We start from the raw sequence: 16878 nt of genomic DNA on the forward strand, positions 1-16878 counted from the left end.
ATCCGGCACCCTCCAGTACAGTGTAATGCAGTAAAATGACATTGCGGCAACCTCCGGCCACATGCTGTCGTGTGACTGGAGGTTGCCGCGATGCCATTGTACAGTATTAACACTGTACTGGAGTGTGCCGGATCCGGTAATCCGGCGAAATGCCGGATGTGTGAAACGGCTCTAAAAAGATTGATGTCCTGTTTATAACAGTATTCGACAACATGGCCTTCTGTAACGCCTGACATCTAACAAATATAATGTTGCCATGAAGCTCGCAAATAGCACTGATCCTTGTAGGATCCACATGACCAACCCATGTGTTTGCCTTCTGACTTTTTTCATGCCCTGGCGCTTTGTTAATATCTTTTGGAATGAGATAAATTTTCTCTTTAAAAGTATGGATTTCTCATTTATTGAACACCTTACAGAGCTGCGTAATAGCTGTGCAATGTAAGATCATATGCATGCTCCAAGATGATCACTCATCAGTAAATATAAAAATACCACATCCAGTTTTCAAGATGTCAAGAAAACCCCACTGTCTTCTACCTGGAAAGCAGTGAATGGAGCTCATTGCTCTTTTCGATGAGTCTCTAAAGTGCGTGTTCTCCACAGCAGAGAATGAGACTGACAGGGAAATACATGGTGATTCATAATGTCATAGTGCGTAAGGGGTGCAGCAATATGGTCGCTTTGGATAAACAGTAATGCAGCAACCCAATGAAGAGGTCATGCTGCGGTAAATCTTCATATATCCGGCTCACAGCAGCATGGTGGCTATTAGAAGCAGTAGTTGGGAAAACCAAGGTTCATGGATGTACCGCACCAGTAGACCAGTGTCCAGCCATATTCATCTCCCTGACAGGCGCTTCTCTCTTCCTTAGAAGATTGTCTCTTGGGTCAGAAGTTAGGTCTCCACACTCTGTAATTGTTTCATTTGGTCTATGGCATCATGGCTTTTGGATTTTTTTGGACCATTGACTGGCAAAGATTTCTTGCAAGACCTGCAGATAAAAGCAATCAATGATATACAAACAGCTCACGAACTACAAGTATGTTTAAAAACTATACCATAAAAAAAAGTTTGGACAGTGGAGCATAGACATACATGGCAACGAAATATATTACAGCTTATAAAACTTACTACAAGATGGGAACAAGAACTAATTTAGGGCAAAACCAGCATAAAACTTGTATGATCAATACCAGATGACTATACACATTCAAAATACCCTATGCAAAATATGCATCCAATAGACTGTAGGAAATAATCTCCACACAAGAGGTCTGTAAATATATAGCCTTAAGGCCCATTTACACACAACGATATCGCTAAGGAGATATTGTCGGGGTCATAGTGTTGGTGACGCACATCCGGCCTCATTAGCGATGTCATTGTGTGTGACACCTTTTTGCGATCAGTAGCGATCGCAAAAAGGTGTCAAATCGTTCGTCGTGTACACGTCGTTCATTTTTAAAAAATCGTTCGTCGTTTGTAACGCAGGTTGTTTCTCATTCCTGCGGCAGCACACATCGCTATGTGTGACACCGCAGGAACGAGGAACAACATCGTACCTGCGGCCATCGGCAATGAGGAATGAAGGAGGTGGGCGGGATGTTCCGGCTGCTCATCTCCGCCCCTCCGCTTCTATTGGGCGGCCGCTTAGTGACGCCGCTGTGACGCCGAACGAACCTCCCCCTTAAAGGAGAGATTGTTCGGCGGCCACAGCAACGTCGGTGAACAGGTAATTGCGTGTGACGCTGCCATAGCGATATTGTTCGCTACGGCAGCGATCACACCGTGACGCGCCACCGATGTGGGCGGGTGCTATCGCTCACGACATCACTAGGGATGTCGCAGCGTGTAAAGCCCGCTTTACTCTCCAGTACACCAACACTTGTTTAGCATCCTGCTTCATCAGGGGGTACTGGAGTGGTGTTGACAACCTATTTAAAGAAGACCAACCACCAGGGTTTTCATATATAAACTAAAGTCAGTGCTATATTGGCACTATCATGCTGAGTCTAAACATACAGTGAATGAAGAAGGAAATTCAGCTCACCTGCCAGCCAGACTGCTCAGATCTCCAGGGTGCACGGATCCGCTGGTAGGTCCAAACCAGCCTAAGGTAAGCGGTAACAGTGAAGCAGAAGAGGGGATCCAGCACAAATTCCTTTGGTTAAAATAATTTCTTCCTTTATTAATATATTAAGAACATTTTGAGACCGAAGATGAAGACATGTTATAACGCATAGGTTCTCTTAACGCGTTTCAGACTTAAAAATAAAGTCCTGATGACTAAGGACTTTGTTGGTTTTAATTTGAAGTCCGAAACGCGTTAAGAGAACCTATGCGTTATAACATGTCTTCATCTTCGGTCTCAAAATGTTCTTAATATATTAATAAAGGAAGAAATTATTTTAACCAAAGGAATTTGTGCTGGATCCCCTCTACTGCTTCACTGTTACCTCTAAACATACAGTACCTTTAGTTTCTTTGCATCTTTTTATAAACATTTTACAAATTTTAATACAAGAAATACAAGGAATAACGGAGGAATTAGGGAAAGGGGAAACAGAAAAAAACATAAAGGAAAAACCAACAGTAAAGGCCCCGTCACACTCTACGATATATCTAACGATATATTGCCGGGGTCACTGAATTTGTGACGCACATCTGGCATCGTTAGAGATGTCGAAGCGTGTGACACCTCCGAACGACTGTTAACGAGCAAAAATATTCACCTTCTCGTTGCTCGTTGACACGTCGTTCATTTTCATAATGTCGTTCCTCCTTCTGTGCACCGGTTGTTCGTCGTTCCTGAGGCAGCACACATCGCTCCGTGTGACACCTCGGGAACGACGAACACAGCTTACCTGCATCCCGCCGGCAATGAGGAATGAAGGAGGTGGGCGGGATGTTACGTCCCGCTCATCTCCGCCCCTCCGCTTCTATTGGGCAGCCACTGTGTGATGTCGCTGTGACGCCGAACGTCCCTCCCCCTTCAGGAAGAGGATGTTCGCCGCCCACAGTGACGTCGTTAGGGAGGTAAGTACGTGTGACGGGGGTTAACAACATTGTGCGCCATGGGCAACGAATTGCCCGTGACGCACAAACGACCGGGGCGGGTGCGGGTGCGATGGCTCATATATATCGTCGCGTGTGACGGGCCTTTAGGTGTTGCCTTTATGGCCAATGCTTCAATAGTATTAACATTAAATGTTTTGTCACTAATGTACTTGGAACAACAGAAACAATAATATACATGAGAAATAATAAGTTATATACAGACTAAGTATACATTTTTCCACCCATACAGACCATCTCAATTTGTATCTCAAAAAGTTATTTTCTTTCAATGCAAATTTATACTCATTCGAATTATGTGATGATATCCGTTCAATAATTTCTATTATGGAAGGTGCCTCTACCTGTCTCCATTTTGAAGCAATAAGATGTTTTACCACGAGTAGAATATGGCAAATTATGTGTCTGCATGGGTCTTTAAACTCGTCTATACCGATTACCAATAGTGTCATTTGGGGGGAGAAAATGAAACTCTGTGATGTAACTTTATTTATTTTGATCGTACACATCTTCCCACACCTCTTTTAAAGGTGGACAACTACAAAAAATATGCAAATTAGGCCCATTTTCTCCGCACTCTCTCCAGCACACAGGAGAGTTAGATTTGGAAATTTTGTGTAGCTTTTGAGGAATAAAATACCAGCGCGAAAGCACCTTAAAGTAAGTTTCTTGCAATGTGGCGCATGAAGTGTTGGATAATGCTAAACTCCATGATTTTTTGCCTCTGTTCCAATTTAAAAGTCTGACCAAGATCTTTCTCCCAGTTCAGAATATTTGATCTTTTATCAAATTGGAAGTCTTCATTAATAATGGCATAAATGTTGCTCGTTTTCCAATATAATTTATTTTGGGGGTTAAATAAAATATTCATTACACTGTGTTCCAAGTTATTATGCAAAAAATATTTTTTCAAATTTTCCTAAATTAACCTTATGAATTGCAGTCATTGTTATTTTCCAGTCATCTACTATTCGAGTACAATTGAAATGTTTTTGATCAAACTGCCTATGAAAACAGTATATTTTTAAAAATAATAAACACTCAAAATGCATGTGTCGCGGGCGGAGTAGGGGACGCCGCGCTCTCCCACTGCTCGGGGTCCGGCTGCCGCTGCTGCCGCGGCCGCTGCTGCTCGGTGGCTCGAGCAATGGGCCGGATCCCGGGGAGTCGAGCGGCGCTCCTCGCCCGTGAGTGAAAAGGGGATTGTTTTTTGGGGAATTATTGTCCGTGACGCCACCCACGGTTGTGGTGATTGTGTGGACACCACCGCTGCTCGGTATGGGGATCCTGGGAGTGGTGGTATGGAGCAGCTAGATGTTGGCCCTCCCCTCCGTGGGTAGGGGGTTGGTGGTCCCGGGGCCCGATGATGGGGGGTTAGGATGGTTGACAGGTGGGTTATGGGGCCTGTTGGGGTGCAGGGACGCAGGGGCAGCGCTGTGCTGCATGGCACGGAGGTACTCACTCAGCCCAAGGATGATGACACAGTTCACGGTAAACAAGCGGCTGGTTGGACGGGTCCGTCGGACGGCTGCGGTGTTGATGTTCCCTGCAAGTTAGCGGTGACTGTCTCTTCCCTGCACCTAAATACGGTTGTTGGTAGCGATGGATTCCCACCGGTAACCCGCTCCCCAGCTTGGATATGAGCCGGAGGAACCCCTCTCTTTTGCCCGCAGGCGCTGGCCCTGGGAAACTGGTGCCTTGGCGGTGGCGGTGTCTCCCCAATATGGTTGGACGGTTGCCTTCAATCGGGACTTTGGCTGTTGGGAGACCCGGAGGTCCCCTTCACTGACGGATTTGGCAAATTGTACAGCGACTCCAAGCCTTGCCGGGATCCGAAAGGCCCCTGCCAATGGTGCTGGCTTCTCTTCGTGTACCGGTCCGGTACCGCCGGGCCACCACCCGTCCACGGTCCTTACGGTAGACTCCAATAGGCCACTCCTGCAGACGGTCACCGCCGTCTGCCAACCTTGCTGTCTCAGTCCGGGGCACACACCCGGACCAACTTCAGGCTCTGTCTCTGTCACTTTTTCAACTCTCACTAACTGCCTGTGTTCTCCCTCCTCCAGGACTATGTACTCCTAGGTGGGTGGAGACCAACCGCCTGGCTCCACCCCCTGGTGTGGACATCAGCCCCTGGCGAAGGCAACAAGGATTTTTGGTTTAGCTTAGATGTGCCTAACCGGGGTGTAGGGTGTGGTGATGTCATTACCTGTGACCCCTGGCTTGCCCAGGGCGTCAGATTCCCCCTTAGCAAAATGCAGACCGTCCGCGGGCTGCCCATCCAACACCGGTTTTATTTTTCTGAAAAAAGATAAAAACATAAACAAGTATAATAACTTCATCCCACAACGGGAGGCACTTTGCTTAAACGTTACGGTAACATTTCAAACGGTTGCTGCTGCCGCTCTCTCCCACCCAAGTAACCTGGCCCTGATGCTGCCCCTAAGAAACAGGCAGCACCCCTTGACCCCAGTCCTGAACCAAGTCACCCGAGCAGGATCTGTCCTTCCCCTCCAGAGGGTAGCCACCGGTTCCTGTGGTGGCTGGGCCCCAGCCTGCTCCACTGCGGGCCCTCCCTCCAACCTGCCTCTCCGGAGGCGGTAACGGTAGCTGCACAACAACATATTTTTATTTACATGCCACTTAACGTTTGTGGTTGCCCTGCAAGTTCTCGGGCCTGTTCATAGAGAGTTCCCTATGCATAACAACTGTGGATAGTCCCCACTTTCAAACTTTTTTAACCAAACACAGTGCTGGTCCCAACGGGGACTGTGACAACGATGCTCCGCTGCCCTACTCAGATTCCTCGGCATCACCTTGGGGAAGGGGTGCGGCGCTCACACGGGCCTCCTGGCTGCCCCTCAGCTTTGCATCTAGCGCAAACCACCCCCTCTCCCCACAGTGCCGGGTGTACTGCACCAAGTCGCCCGGCATCAGATTACGACCTGGGTGCTCCTCCGGGAGATGGGCATTCACATCCCACCGGGCTATGAACACTTCGGCCTCCGGGCCCGGTTCATTAATGAATCCATAGCCCCGGCGGACATCAAACCGCCTCACCTGCCCTTCATACAACGGGCCCCGGACACGGAAAGTTGCCTGATGGAGATTCTCTTTTTCCCGGATTGCACGGGCCACCAACTCAGCCTTCTTCCTTTCCTTCTCCTCGATTTCCAGGCCCAACGGTACCGGCTCCCTGTCCCAGTACGGCGCTGCTGTGAGCTCCGGCGCACGGGTCGGGCCCCGCGGGTCGTTTTGGACGCTGCCCACTGTTAGGGATCTGGGCGGCAGGTCCCGCGGTGTCTTGGCCTTGGACGCCGCCTTGCAGCGGCAACCCGGCGCATCCTCGGCCGAAGTGTGGGGGAGGGGCACAGGGGCTTTCCTCTGCCGGGCCTTCGGCACAGAGCGGGCTATCGGCTCCGGCTCGGGGGACTTCTCGGTGGACGCCTCCGGTTCGGGATTCGGGGCTTTCCACGGCAGCACCTCCGGGCGGCTACCGGCTACAGGTCGGCCCGACGGGGCGGGCATGCTGGGTATCGCTACCGGTTGCGGTGGCAGCGGGCCTAGTGGCGGGTCACAGCTTCCGGGATGGGTAGCGAGGGAGGCAGCAGGGTGAGAGGGTTTGGACCGGGTCCCGCAGCCGCGATGACCGGCCCTTCAAGTTCATCGGGGCGTGGGTCACTCACCCTCCCTTCCGCAGCTTCCTCCTCGCGTCTCCGCACGGTCGCTATAACATCCGCCATGTCGGTCTCCCACTCCTCCAGGAGGAGTTGCATCTTGACCTGCAGCCTCTGGTAGAGCTGCGCGGTCCGGATCTCCACCCACGCCGCGCTTCCCGGCGCGGGGACTACGGTGCTTCGGGACGGTATCCACATGCTGCTGGCGGCTTCTCCCAGGAACAAGATGGCTGCAGAGTCCTGGCGTCCCTGCTTTTATAGCCGCGGCTACATGCGACCAGTCGCCATTTCGTCCCCCTTAGCCTTTTTCCGGCTCCTCCTCTATCGGGGCGGGGTTTTGGCCTTCGCGCCTCCACTACTCGAAAAGACGCTCGAGCGGGAACTTTTCGCGCCAAAGATGGCGGCTTCTGAAATTTTTCGGCCGGACACCTCCGGCGGTAACAAGGTGCACCTCTACCAGACGGCAGAGCGGTAAGATCCTGTTCGTGACGCCAAGTTGTCGCAGGCGGAGGAGGGGACGCCGCGGTCTCCCACTGCTCGGGGTCCGCCTGCCGCTGCTGCCGCTGCTGCTCGGTGGCTTGAGCGATGGGCCGGCTCTCGGGGACTCGAGCGGCGCTCCTCGCCCGTGAGTGAAAAGGGGATTGGTTTTTGGGGAATTATTGTCCGTGACGCCACCCACGGTTGTGGTGATTGTGTGGACACCACCACCATCGGTATGGGGATCCCGGGACTGGTGGTATGGAGCAGCTAGATGTTGGCCCTCCCCTCCGTGGGTAGGGGGTTGGTTGTCCCGGGGCCCGATGATGGGGGGTTAGGATGGTTGACAGGCGGGTTATGGGGCCTGTTGGGGTGCAGGGACGCAGGGGCAGCGCTGTGCTGCACGGCACGGAGGTACTCACTCAGCCCAAGGATGATGACACAGTTCACAAACAAGCGGCTGGTTGGACGGGTCCCTCGGACGGCTGCGGTGTTGATGTTCCCTGCAAGTTAGCGGTGACTGTCTCTTCCCTGCACCTAAATACGGTTGTTGGTAGCGATGGATTCCCACCGGTAACCCGCTCCCCAGCTTGGATATGAGCCGGAGAAGCCCCTCTCTTTTGCCCGCAGGCGCTGGCCCTGGGAAACTGGTGCCTTGGCGGTGGCGGTGTCTCCCCAATATGGTTGGACGGTTGCCTTCAATCGGGAAACTTTGGCTGTTGGGAGACACGGAGGTCCCCTTCACTGACGGATTTGGCAAATTGTACGGCGACTCCAAGCCTTGCCGCTATCCGAAAGGCCCCTGCCAATGGTGCTGGCTTCTCTTCGTGTACCGGTCCGGTACCGCCGGGCCACCACCCATCCACGGTCCTTACGGTAGACTCCAATAGGCCACTCCTGCAGACGGTCACCGCCGTCTGCCAACCTTGCTGTCTCAGTCCGGGGCACACACCCGGACCAACTTCAGGCTCTGTCTCTGACACTTTTTCTTACTTCAACTACTCTCCTGCTCTCCAGCTCTGCCTGAGCTGAACTCCTCTCTCAACTCTCACTAACTGCCTGTGTTCTCCCTCCTCCAGGACTGTGTACTCCTAGGTGGGTGGAGACCAACCGCCTGGCTCCACCCTCTGGTGTGGACATCAGCCCCTGGGGAAGGCAACAAGGATTTTTGGTTTAGCTTAGATGTGCCTAACCGGGGTGTAGGGTGTGGTGATGTCATTACCTGTGACCCCTGGCTTGCCCAGGGCGTCACACATGTTCCAAATTATTGTGCACAGCAGAGTTTTGAACCTTTTTATTTTTATTTTGAAAAACAAAATGCTCAATTGTGAAATTATAAGGATTATCAGCTTATTACAAAAGGAAATCAAACAGTTTTCAAGTCAAAACTTAATTCTAGGTGATGTTACATTTGTACATAGGACCCCTTGTTCGAAAGAAGCTTCTGAACTCTCTCGTCCATTGATTTTGTCAGTTTTTGGATGGTTTGTGCTTCAATTGTTTTTCATGTGGACAGAATACCCTCCCAGAGCTGTTTCTTAGATGTGAACTGCCTCCCGCCATCATAAACACTCCTTTTGATGATGCTCCAGAGGTTCTCAATGGGGTCTGGGTCAGGGGAAGATGGTTGCCACACCATAAGTTTGTCATCTTTTATGCCCATAGCAGCCAGAGATGCAGATGTGTTATTTGCAACATGAGACGGTGCATTATTAGGCATGATAATGATCTTGCTGCGGAATGCATGGTTCTTCCTCCTGAACCATGGCAGGAAGTGCTGTTTTAGAAACTCCACATAGATTATGGAGTTCATCTTTACCCCTTCAGGGATCCTAAAGGGGCCGACAATCTCTCTCCCCATGATTCCAGCCCAAAATATCACTCCACCTCCTCCTTGTTGGCGCCTTTGCCGTGTTTTCATGGGGTGTCCATCAACCAGCCATCCTCCACTCCATCCATCTGGACCATCAAGCGTTGCACGGCATTCATCGGTGAACAAAACAGTTTGGAAGTCAGTCTTCATGTATCGTTTGGCCCACTGGAGCCGTTTCTGCTTGTGTGCAGTGGATAGAGGTGGCGACAGGATGGCTTACGCACAGCTGCAAACCTCTGAAGGACCCTGCATCTTGTTGTTGGGGGGACGTTGGAGGCACCAGCAGCTTCAAAAACTTGTCTGCTGCTATGACAAGGCATCTTAGCAGCTGCTCTTTTAACCTGACGCAATTGCCTGTTGGAAAGAGTCCTCAATTTTTTCTTATCAGCACGCACACGTGTGTGCTGTGAATCAGCTACATACTTCTTGATTGTGCGATGATCACGATGAAGTGTCTTGGCAATGTTGATTGTAGTCATGCCTTGACCTAAATACTCCACAATTTGTTGCTTCTCAGCAGCCGACATCCGTTTTCTTTCCCATTTTGGCAAAAAATGTAGGCTGCTTAATAATGTGGAACAGCCTTCTTAAGTAGTCTTGCCTTTATTTGGACACACCTTCCAAACGAATATGCACAGGTATCTGCAATTGCTTTCAGGGATATAAAGAGCCCTGACACACATCACCATCAATGAGTTTAAATGACAAACAAAAAATTTCTAACCTTATCACTCCTAAACTCTTTTTGCATAATAATTTGGAACACAGTGTAAATCTAGGTGCCTATCTGTGTGTGCGGGCGGCTGGGTGCCTCTCTGTCTCAGCGGCTGGCTGCCTCTGTGTAGGTGGGCGGGCGGCCTGCTGGCTGCCACTCTGTGCGGGCGGGTGGCTGTGCTGACTGCAGTGGCTGTGTGGTGGGTGTCATAATCTGTCCGCGGTCCTGGCTTCAAATGATGGCGCCGGGGGTAAGCACATGCACAGGTGGAGCTCTTGGATGAGAGCCCCATCTGTGGATGCAGCGCTCTGTGCACCATTTCTTTGAAGCCCGGACAGCGGACAGACTGGGACACTCGCCACATCGACCTACTCTAGCACACAACCACCGCAGCTTCCGCTGCCACCACTGGCCCGCCGCTGCCACCACTGACCCGACACCGCCTCTGCCACCACTGACCCGCCGTCACCGCTGCCACCACTGACCCGCCGTCACCGCTGCCACCACTGACCCGCCACTGCCGCTGCCACCACTGACCCGTCGCTGCCACCACTGACCCACCGCTGCTGCCAGCACAGCCTCTGCCTCCTGTGACCCTGCTCTACCACCGCTGCTGCCCCCCTCCGGTAAGACAAGACCGGACTATAAGACGAACCCCATTTTTTTCTTTTACCTTTTTTTAATCTCTAAATTTGGGGGTGCGTCTTATAATCCGGTGCGTCTTATAAAGCGAAAAATGCAGTAACTTTTTGTTTTTATTTAAGTACTGGTTAAGGTGTGTCCAATTTGCCAGTTCTTTTAAAGGGAGATTAAATTTAAGACTAATTATCTGGAAAGGTAATAAGCTATTATTACATGAAATATCATTAATATTGTTTATATTATACTTCCTCCATGTTGTCATGTTGTCAGGTCTAGCCTAGACACCTATACTTCAAATACTTCAATTGAAATTGTCTTGATGTCTACAAGTTCACTTTTATTCTTACATACAATCCTATTGAGTTGTTTCCATGCAGAGATTTTGTTGTTATTAATGTAGGTAAGGGAGTTTTTGAATTTATAAGGTGAGCTAAGATTGTGGCTCTCATAGATCTATTTTGCACTTTTTTCTATTTGTACCAAACTAAATTCCGGATCATCCAAAAGACATTTCTGTGACTGTTTTAATAAATGTTCTTAGTAATAGGCATAAATATTTGGCAAACCAATTCTCATGTTTAAATAAAAGCACCTTAGATAACCTTGGTCTGTTGTTTCTCCATACATGTCTAGATACTTGGATATGCAGTTTTGAACTTTTTAGCTTTGACATGAGAATTGGAATACATTGGAAAAATACAAAATATTTAGGAGAACAATAACTTTATAGGTGATGCTTTTTCCTAACCATAAAATTTTCTGTTTTAGCAATATTTATTATTTTTTTTTATATTCTCTAATAATATACCGTATTTTTTGGATTATAAGATGCACTTTTCCTCCCAAAAATTTGGGAGGAAAATGAGGGGTGCGCCCTGAAATCAGAATATAGCTTACTACTGGGATGTAAAGAATTGATGAGGGGCAGTCTGCGCAGCACTCTGTGCAGGCGGCCAGGTGCCTGTCGGTGCGAGCGGGCGGCTGCTTCTCCGTGTCGGCGGCTGGCTACCTCTCTGTGCCAGCGGTTGGCTGCCTCTCTATTCGGGTGGGTGGGTAGCCTGCTGGCTGCCACTCTGTGCGGGTGGCCAGCTGGCTGTGCGGACTGCGGTGCCTCTGCAGACTGAGGTGGCTGTGCTGGCAGCGGAAGCTGCGGTGGCTGTGCGGCGGGTGTCCCAGATGGTCTGTCTGCGGTCCGGGCATCAAATAATGGCGCCCGGAGTCAGTGCGTGTGCAGATGGAGCTCTTCGATGAGAGCTTCATTTGCGCATGCGCCGCTTCGGGCGCCACTTCTTTGAAGCCCGGACCGCAGACAGACCATCTGGGACACTCGTTGCACTGGCCTGCTCCACCACACAACTATTGCAGCTTCTACTGCCAGCACACTGACCCGCTGCCGTCAGCAATGACCCGCCGCCGCTGCCAGCACAGACCAGCACAGCCTCTGCCTCCTGTGACTGTGCTCCACCACGGCTGCTGCCCCTTCCGGTAAGATAACACCTGAGTATAAGATGGACCCCATTTTTTTTTTCTTTACCTTTTTATCTCTATATTTTGGGTGTATCTTATAATTCGGTGCGTCTTATAAAATAAAAAATACGGTATTTAAATTATTAAGGATCAAGTCTTTCAATTTAGCTGCAATTATTATACCTAAATACTGGATACTTGGTTTTTCCCATGTATAAGAAAATTCTGTTTCAATACCTTTTGTGCCATGGGATCTATATTAAATCCTAATTTGTGTGACTTAGAATAATTAACCTTATAGTACGAGATTTCTGTAAACTCTTGCAGTACCTTGGTAGCAGATCTCAAACATACCTTTAGTTGTGAGATCGGATGTATACGGTCTGAAATACAGACAAGTAAAGTTTGTGAAATACACTGTTATTTGATGAGAGGTGCAATGGAATATGTCTGCCCTGTCTGCCTGTCTTTCTTCCCTCCTTCCTCCCCCTGTAATAACAGAGACAGGGGGGATAAAGGACAGGCAGGCAGGCAGAGGCAGGAAGAACTAGCAAAACCCGACCCACCTATCAGATATTCTGCAGCACCTATCAATCAAATAAACAGTGCATTTCACAAACTTTACTTGCCTGTATTTCAGAAACTATACACCCTATCTCACACCTAAAGGTATGTATAGAATCAGCATGATAGCACCAGTATAGCACTGGCTTTAGTTTATATAGAAACATTCTGGTGGGTGGTCCTCTTTAAATAATGCACCACTCGCCATGCTGTGCAATACCCTTCCTAGTCATCTACATGGTCCATGGCCTGTTGGTAAAGTTTTAAGTCATATTAGACCCTGTGGACCAGTCAGTGAGATTGGCACAGTGAGATCTCTCGAGAGACATGGATAAGGTGTCTGGAGCAAGTAAAGATATAGGAGACCTGATTCATGGCCTAATTGTCCTGTGGTGAAATGGCTTTTGATATAATTGTTTGAAAGAGTTTCAGCAGTGAGAGATTGAGATAGGACTGTGTGAAGCAACACATTTCTGGGCGTGACCCTGGTGAGGTAAACAGGGACCCAAGGAAGAAACTTACCCGACCTGTTTAGTGGTCTACTAATCTGTTTTTTTGTAAAATGCTAATAATTTTGCCGTTTTTACAATTCTGACCAGTATCACTTTATAGCCCCCGTCACATATAACAACTTACCAGCGATCCCGAAAACGATGCGACCTGATAAGGATCGCTGGTAAGTTGCTGGTAAGTCGCTGGTGAGATGTCACACAGTCAGACCTTACCAACGACGCTGTAATGATCAGCAACCTGTATAACGATGAGCGACCTGTATAGGAGGTCATTGTTAGGTGTCAAACACAGCGATGTGTCCTGCCCAGGACATCGCCTTCGAAGAAAATGGTCCGGACCATTCGGCAATGACTAGCGATCTCACAGCAGGGGCCTGATCGCTGGTAGGTGTCCCACATAACAAAATCACTAACGGGATCGATACTGCGTCACAGAAACTGTGACTCAGCAATGATCTCGTTAGCGATCTCGTTATGTGTGACGGGATCTTATGTGGTAATAACTCTGGAACACTTCAACAATGTCAGTGATTCTAATTGTTTCTCTTGACATATTGTACTTCATTTAGTGGTAAATTTTGGTTGATATAAATTGCGTTTATTTATGAAAATAACAAAATTTTACAAAAAAAATTTAAAAAGTCTCAATTTCCGAACTTTTAATTTTTATGCCCTTAAACCAGATAGTAATATCACACAAACTCATAAATAAATAGCATTTGCCACATGTCTACTTTACATAAGCACCATTTTTTGAAACATTTTTTTGCTTAAAAATTTAGAAGGGATAAAAGTTTATCAACAATTTATGATTTTTGCAACAAAATTTACAAAACCAATTTTTTTTAGAGACCACATCACATTTGAAGTGACTTTTAGAAGCCTACGTGACAAAAAATACCCAAAAGTGACACCATTCTAAAAACTGCACCTCTCAAACTGTTCCAAAACAAATCCAAGAAGTTTATTAACCCTTCAGGTGCTTCACAGGAACAAAAGCAATGTGGAAGAAAAAAATGACAGTTACTTTTTCCCACAAAAATATTACTTTAACCCCAAATTTTGTATTTTTAAAAGTGTAACAGGAGAAAATGGACAATTCGATTTGTTGTTCAATTTCTCCTAAGTACTCTGATACCCCGTATGTGGTGGAAAACTACTGTTTGGGTTCACGACGGGGTCGGGAAGGGACAAAGTGCTATTTGAAATATAAAGCACAAAATTGACTGGAATCGATATCGGACACCATTTTGCATTTACAGAGCTCCTGATGTGCCTAAATAGTGGTAACCCCCACAAGTAAACTTGACTTCTCAAGTAACTTATCTGAAGGTATGGTGAACACCTTGAACCTACAGGTGTTTCCCAGAATTTTATATCGTTGGGCCATGAAAATGAAAAAATACATTTTTACTAGAAAAATGATGCTTTAACTACAAGTTTTCATTTTCACAAGGGTAACAGGAGAACATGGACAATACAATTTGTTTTGCAATTTCGCCTGAGTACACAGATTGTCCATACATGGTGGAAAACTAATGTTTGAGCGCACAGCAGGGCTCAGAAGGGAAGCAGCTCTCCATTTTGGCTGAATAGAATGCAGCTGCATTGTTACATTTGAATATACCCTAACATTGTAAAACAGGAGAAACCCCCACAAGTGACCTCGGAAACTACACCTCTCAAGGAATTTATCTAGGGATGTAGCGAGCAATTTTAACCCCTAGGTGATTCACAGAATTGTATAACAGTGGGCTCTGAAAATAAAAAAAAAACAAAAAAACTTTTTTTAAGCTAAAATGTTCCTTTGGACCCAAAGTTTTAATTTTCAAAAATGGTAATCAGAAAAAACGGGTTGTAGCATTTGTTGCAGAATTTCTCCTGAGCACACCAATACCCCTTATGTGTTAGAAAACTAAATTTGAGGCAAAGTGCAAAGCTCAAAAGGGAAAGCGCACCATATTGCAGTGCAGATTTAGTTAGAATGGTTTGTGGATGCCATGTCACACTGGCAGAGCTCCTGACATGCCAGAGAAGAAGACTCTACCATACGTGACCCCATTTTACAAACTACACCCCTTAATGAATACAGCTAGAGGTGCAGTGAGCATATTGACATCACAGTTGTGTCACTGAATTTTATTTATCATTAAGCGGTGAAAAAAGAATACTGTTTATACTCGAGTATAAGCTGAGTTTTTCAGCACATTCTTTTATGCTGAAAATGCCCCCCTCCACTTATACTCAAGTGAGGGTGCCAGAAAAAAATATTCTCACTTGTCCTCCATTCCCGCTGTGTCCTCTTACCTGGTTCTTGAGGAACACAGGCATATAGACCCTTCAGTGATCATGGCCGGTACATGTTCTCAGCGATTTACTTCAGTCTAATGCTTTGCGGCTATTAGCTGCACGTCAGCTGATCAGTATGAAATAAGTCATGTAGGGGTTAAAGGGGTTTTCCCACCAACACAGTTAATTTTAATCAATAGATCTTGGAATAATATTAAGTTCCATCATTGGATGTGTTTAAAAAAAATGTTCCTGTGCTGAGATAATCTTATATATGTGTCCCTGCTTTGTACTGTGTAATGGCCGTGTCTGACTGTACAGGGACATGGTCTGATCATAACACATCTCTTGGGCAGGGGAGGGCACAAAAAAGTATAAAGACATTACAGTACGAGATTATAGTTGATTCTTCTTGTGAGGTAAAAAATTTTCCCTGCCTGTTTTTTTTTTTAAAGGTTTTACCTGAAAGAATTAAGTATTTGCGATCTCGTGCTGTAATGTCTGTATGCATTTTTGCTTTCTCTGAGACCCAGAAGATGTGGTATGATCAGACCATGTCCCTGTACAGTCAGCCACAGCCATTACTCAGTACATAGCATGGGCACATATATACGATTATCTGAGCACAGGAACATTTTTTTAAAACACATCCAATTGTGGAAGTTATTAATATTCTAAGACCTATTGATTAAAATGAAGTTTGTTCATGGGAAAACCCCTTTAAGCATATTGTGCATTCTAAAGTGACTGTAACCAAAGTGCCTCTCCATCTGCTATGCAGTGAACTTATGGATGTAGATTTCATGTGAGACATTCATTGCTTTTCACCAAATGGTTATGACTGGCTTGCTTCTACAAGTAATTATGGGTGATGGACCCCTCTCAGTTGTTTTCCTTATAGTTATGCATTACACATTTCTAGCATAGCCAATTCATTCAGACCTTCATCTGTAGCATACTGATGTCCCATCAACCTGAATTAATATCTAGACATGAAAATGCTATAACTTTCTTCCCAGTATACACCCTTAAAGACGACCTGTTACCAGGTCAAAAGTGGCTCGTTTTTGCCTTTATTTTATTCCCACTGATCCCCTGAATATTCTGCGTTTTTCTTTTTAATCACCATACATCTGCAGAGATATGGGCTTTTTTGGTAAGCGCTAATTTTTATGGTCTTTACAAAGGGGGCGTGGCTCACATATTCTCTGTGGGCGTGTCATTAGACTGTTCTGCATCATTACCCTGTCACCACGCCTATTTTAAAGACCATCAAAATTAGCACTGAATTAAAATGCCCATAGCTCTGGAACCATATAGCAGATTTAAAAAAAAAAATAAAAGAATGGAATAGTCAGGAACATGGCATTAAGAAATGCAAAAAAACACTGGACACTTGATCCGGGGAGAGGTCCAGGGTCAGTTTTATACAAAGAACGTCCCTGTGCTAAAATTTAAAGAAGGGCCTTAAATGCCTAAACTTTGCACCATCACACTCAAATATTTAGGTTTCATTTACATGTTCTCAGTTCAGAACATTAATCTAGCGCGATCAACAATATTCAAGTCATTCCGCGCTTGTT

The 16878-nt window shown here is 46.9% G+C and overlaps 1 protein-coding gene across 1 annotated transcript in view; it reads right to left on the bottom strand.

The window, feature by feature from the left end:
- Positions 1 to 372: 372 nt before the first annotated feature.
- Positions 373 to 16878, bottom strand: part of P2RX5 (purinergic receptor P2X 5) — a 185376-nt gene continuing 168870 nt past the window's right edge. The window contains exon 12 of the mRNA XM_075333149.1: positions 373 to 995. Within this exon, the coding sequence (XP_075189264.1) occupies positions 899 to 995 (97 nt within the window). The 3' untranslated portion in view covers positions 373 to 898. The remainder of the gene's footprint in view (positions 996 to 16878) is intronic.

This window comes from Anomaloglossus baeobatrachus, chromosome 2, assembly GCF_048569485.1.
Source record: "Anomaloglossus baeobatrachus isolate aAnoBae1 chromosome 2, aAnoBae1.hap1, whole genome shotgun sequence".
Classification (NCBI taxonomy): domain Eukaryota; kingdom Metazoa; phylum Chordata; class Amphibia; order Anura; family Aromobatidae; genus Anomaloglossus; species Anomaloglossus baeobatrachus.